This window comes from Rhinolophus hipposideros, assembly GCF_964194185.1.
Source record: "Rhinolophus hipposideros genome assembly, chromosome: 8".
In the NCBI taxonomy this organism is placed as follows: Eukaryota; Metazoa; Chordata; class Mammalia; order Chiroptera; family Rhinolophidae; genus Rhinolophus; species Rhinolophus hipposideros.
This window is the reverse complement of record NC_138054.1, coordinates 53506142-53510860: the sequence shown is the minus strand read 5'-3', so window position 1 is coordinate 53510860 and position 4719 is coordinate 53506142. Positions and strand designations below refer to the sequence as shown.

At 51.3% G+C, this 4719-nt stretch overlaps 1 protein-coding gene across 1 annotated transcript; it reads right to left on the bottom strand.

Annotated features, from left to right (window-relative positions):
- Window positions 1–386: 386 nt before the first annotated feature.
- TACSTD2 (tumor associated calcium signal transducer 2) lies at window positions 387–2376 on the bottom strand. Its single transcript, XM_081056694.1, has one exon. It carries the CDS (start codon window positions 2081–2083, stop codon window positions 1109–1111), a length of 975 nt encoding a protein of 324 aa, XP_080912820.1. The 5' UTR covers window positions 2084–2376; the 3' UTR covers window positions 387–1108.
- Window positions 2377–4719: the final 2343 nt, after the last annotated feature.

Below are 4719 nucleotides of genomic sequence, written 5' to 3'. Positions count from 1 at the left end.
ACCACCTACTTCCAAATAAGGCAAGGATTCAAAAGAGAGACAGCTTCTGAAACTAACATTTTTTCCTTCTCCACTGGAGAATTCTGGTTTAGAGAAACCTAAGGCTGGTCCCCCCTTCCAACCATAGCAGTTAGTTCTAGCCTCCTCCCTCAGACCCATCCTCCTACAGTTTGAGAGAGGTTTCCAAATAATCTTATTTTGAAACACCAGTATTTATACCAGCCTGTTAAAGCATCTCTGGTGTTTACCAGAGTGGCAGTAAGAAAGTCCTGCTCCTGCAAAAAAGTGTTAGAATTTGAAATAAGAAATGTGAGTCGTGGGAAATTAGAGGAGACCAAAGGGATATAAATCTGGAGCAAATGTTCACCAACTCCACCTTTCCGTTTGTGCCTTTTCCATATTTTATTAAATCCGTGTTTTTTTAAAAAATAAAACGACAGCAGCGTTATCAAAGACAACATATGTACAAACATTTTACAAAAGAATCATTACTAATATCAGTTGTCATGGGGCGAGCTGAAGACTAGACGCTGAGTTTCTGGGGCAGAGTCCGCCCTTAAACAAAGACATCTAAAATGTGTTCAGGCAGCTGAAACAGACTTCTTCCCCCGTGACAAGCATCTGCGGGGTCGGTAACACAAACGATGGTAAATGAGGATATTACACCGGCCCAATTAGCGACTCCTCATCAGGAAGGCCACGTTACAAGTGGAGCTCATCAAATAACTTACAACCAAGCGAGGAAAAGCGCGGTTCCCCATTGAAACACATTTAAGCCTTCAACAACGATTGCATCACTTGCAAAAATGCTGGGCTGTGGTACTCGATTCTTCTACATCAACCCTATGCCAAACTTTCCTTAACTCTTTGAGTCAGGTTTCTTGTTGGACCTAAAGGGAAGGAATTTTAGAAATGCTTCCTTCAAGACAGAAGTCAGAAAAAGGGGTGACCCTGGGACAAGGCGCTATTAAACTTGGAGGGGTGGGGAGAGGCAGGCAACTGGGAGGAGAAATGTCTCCTTTGGGCCAAGAATCAAGAAGCGACGACGAGAGTCGTCCCTGTCGTCTGGAACCCAGGACTGAACCCCGGTTCTCCACCCCGCCCGTGCCTACAAGCTCGGTTGCTTTCTCAACTCCCCAAGTTCCTTGATTTCCACCTTCTTGTACTTCCCTGTCTTTCTGAGGTTGCTGATCACCAAGACGACCAGGCCGGCGACGAGGGCCGCCACGACCACCACGATGACGGCGACCAGGCCGCCGGTGAGGCGCTTCATGGAGAACTGGGGGGGTTTCTCGTCCAGGTAGTAGATGAGCGTCCGCTCCACCAGGAGGGGCTTCCCGCGCACGGTCACGTCCAGGCCCTGGCGGCCCTGGAACAACGACTCGCCCTTGACGTCCCTCTCGAAGTAGTAGGCGGCGTCGGCGATGTCCACGTCGCCGGGGGCCTTCTGCGACGCGTTCTGCCGCAGCTCGATCTGGATGGTGGGCTGCTCGTAGTGCACGGCGGCCAGGCACCTGGGCTGCAGGCGGTACCGCTCGCGGAAGAGGCGCCGCAGCTCGGCGTCCAGGTCCGAGTGGTTGAAGGGGCCGGAGGCCGGGCGGTGCCGCAGGTCGATGAGGATGTGGTGGGTGCGCACCAGCTCGTCGCAGCGCAGGCTCCGGCCCCCCCGGTCGGTGCGGCGCACGCCCACGGAGTTCACGCACCAGCACACCGCCGTCCCGTTGCACTGGCGCGCCTTGAAGCGGCCCTGGCCGTCGCACTCGGGGTCGTACAGGCCGTCGTTGTCCACCAGCGCGCGCTCGCCCGGCCGCACCAGCTTGCGGCCGGCCCCGTGGGCTCTCACGCGCGCCTTGAGCAGCAGGCACTTGGAGGTCAGCGTGGAGCAGTCCACCTGGAAGTCCGAGCCGAGGGCACGGCACTGGCAGCGGCCCCCCGGGCCGTCCTGGCCGCACGTGGTCATCTTATTGGTGGGGCACGTGCAGTTGTCCTGCGCGGCCGTGGGGCCGGTCACGGCCGCCAGCAGCAGCAGCAGAAGGAGCGGCAGCGAGGGCGACGGCAGCTGGAGACCCGGGCCGCCGGCCATGGTGGGGCCGGAGCGCAGACAGGACGCGGGCGGGGGGCGCGGGGCGCTGCGGGGCTGCGGCTCCGCGGTCCGGGGCGGGCTCCAGGCGTCTGCCGCCCGCCGCTCCCTGCCGCACTTATACTCTGCCGGACCTGCCCAGCGGGTTCCGCCGCCAACTCAGCCTCTGGTATTTGGGTGACACATCCTGCACCCCCTCCCCCAGGCACCCCGGCACCCGCGTCCTACTGAAGGCACCGCGCGCCCTACGCCGCCCCGCGATAGGATCAGGGGAGCGGAGGCTGCTCCCGCCTCCTCTGGGCCGAAAGCCGGGAGGGGAGAACCGATACTCACCTGCGAGCAGCCCGCGACACGCCCCCGGCCCGCCGGCCCCACCCGGGAGGGACCTGCCTTCGCAGCGGCTTCTAGCTGCGCACTTGGGGCGTCCTGGCCGCTCTCCTGGGCTGGCATTCGCGGGAATTTCATGGAAAAGTATCACGGGACTGTCACGCTTTTGTCGCCTCCCCTCCCCTCCGTCCTGGCGGGTGTCTATCAGACCCATTTTATAGCTGGTGCACTTGAGGCTTGGAGACTTAAAGTCGGCCAGCTACCTTTTCCCTCAGATGTGTGGGAGGGGTCTTTGGTTCTCTGCCTGGCTGTTAGGAGACCACAAATAAATGTTTATGGAAACGGAGTGGTGCAGATCTGAAGAAAGGTTAGGGAGCAGTTATGGTATCATGAGAGAAAACCAGGTGTCCTGCTGTCCAATGTATTAGAAATTCTATTAACCACTTTTTTTCCTCCTACACACACAAACATAATATTTATGAATGTACTCTGTGTAGGGAGAAAAAAAGGAACAAATTCTTTTTTTTTCTTTTTCAGAGAACCAGCAAGATTATAGGGAGTTCTTTGTACAATTTGATTCTAAAAGAACAAACCATTGTTTTTCTTTTTCTGCGTCCCGTATACTAGGTAGCTGAACCACTGCAAATAAAGAATGGAACTTGTGGGAAATTGCTTGTCTGACACTGTGTGGCTGCTGTAATGGCGGGGGGGGGGTTGCAATCTTCTTTTTAAATCATTGAGAAAGTCCAGAGTTTCAAAGCTTTGGTAAGATTAACAATGATTAACAAGCTATAATTATTCCCAGCTCCTCTACAATTTATATGTTCAGAATTTAAAGAACACCAGCCGTAGTACAAGGGTGTTGTTTAACACATGAAAGCCAGCTAGGCCTCTACCCCATTATTTTTCAAGCAATACCTGAGGCAGGTAGGTGGAAATATATTATTCTCCCTCTGCAGGTAGAGAAAGCAGAGACATGTGGGGGAAAATTTCTTGTAAACAAGCACCAGGCATTGTGGGAATACTCTTGGGCTCCCTACGTACACTGTTTCTGTTCAGGTTCTTAGCCTACGCAGGTTCCAGTTTCTTATCCACTCTCCAACCCCCAGTCCAACATGTGTCAGTTTTTCCTAAATCTGAAATCTGTGCCCATTTCTTTCCTGTAAAGAACCCTTCAACCACAAAATAGAAGGTGTTCTTGGCTCCTAGTATAAAATTTATTCTTAAATTACCGCACACACACACGATCATATATGACCTTGGGCAAGCTACTTAACTTCTCTGTGTCTTAGTTGACTCATCTGTAAAATGGGGATAATGAAAGTACCTACCTAACAAGGGAGGTGTGAGAATTAATGTAGATAACCTGCTTAGAACAGTACCTGTTCTAACAGTATCTGTATTTAGTAAGCATAAATAAAAGTGTCAACTGCTGTCATGGTTACCATGATAATCATCATCATCTTCATCTTTTCCCTGCCAGCCTCTCGTCTTCCTCATGTTTTCAAGCCTTTGTAAAGTCATCTACCTGGAGTCTCCTCTTTTTCGTCTATTTAGTACATAATTGTGTTATTCTACTCAGCCCTTGGGTCACCTCCCGGAAGCCTTTCCTGATATGTCCTCCCTATTGCATGCAGGGGTGTGCCCCTTCTCTATACTTTCCTAATTCCTGTAACATATGATAATGGCAACACGAACTTTTCTGGCCTTCTGTCCTCCCATTTAAAATGAAGATAATAGCATCTCTGTTTCATAGGTCATTCAGAGAATTAAATCTAAATAGATAAGATAGCAGATGGCAAAGCTTGGTAAACTGTAAGACACTGTAAAAATGTTAGGTTGCAGTTTTATTTTAAAGATATTTATCCTATTTTATCACTTTTCCAGCTATGACTAGGTAGTCACAATCCTCTATAATGGCAAAGTCACCTGCTTGATATTTCAACGGGTCCCAGGCTGGCAAGAGGAAATCTGATGAGCAATGGTTCTCAGGGCTGAGGAATGTACACAGTGGTGTGTTTGACTACTTAGCTAAGACAACCCCGAATGGCTGGGTCCTACTCAGGCTAGAGCTCAGAGGACTACAAACCTCCGCCTTTTCCATCCTTGTCAAGTTTTGGGAGGAAAAGGATAAAAGGAGCCTGTTCTCAATATCCTCAATGGAAGATGAAGTGAACCAAGATCACCAGCCCATCCTACAAGCTTTTACAATTCTGTGGTTGTCCCAGGCTTTCCCCAAATAGGCACCCAAACACAAGGGTGAGTTTATTTAATAAGGACAGACCCCACTCTTGATTCTCCCTCTCCCTTTG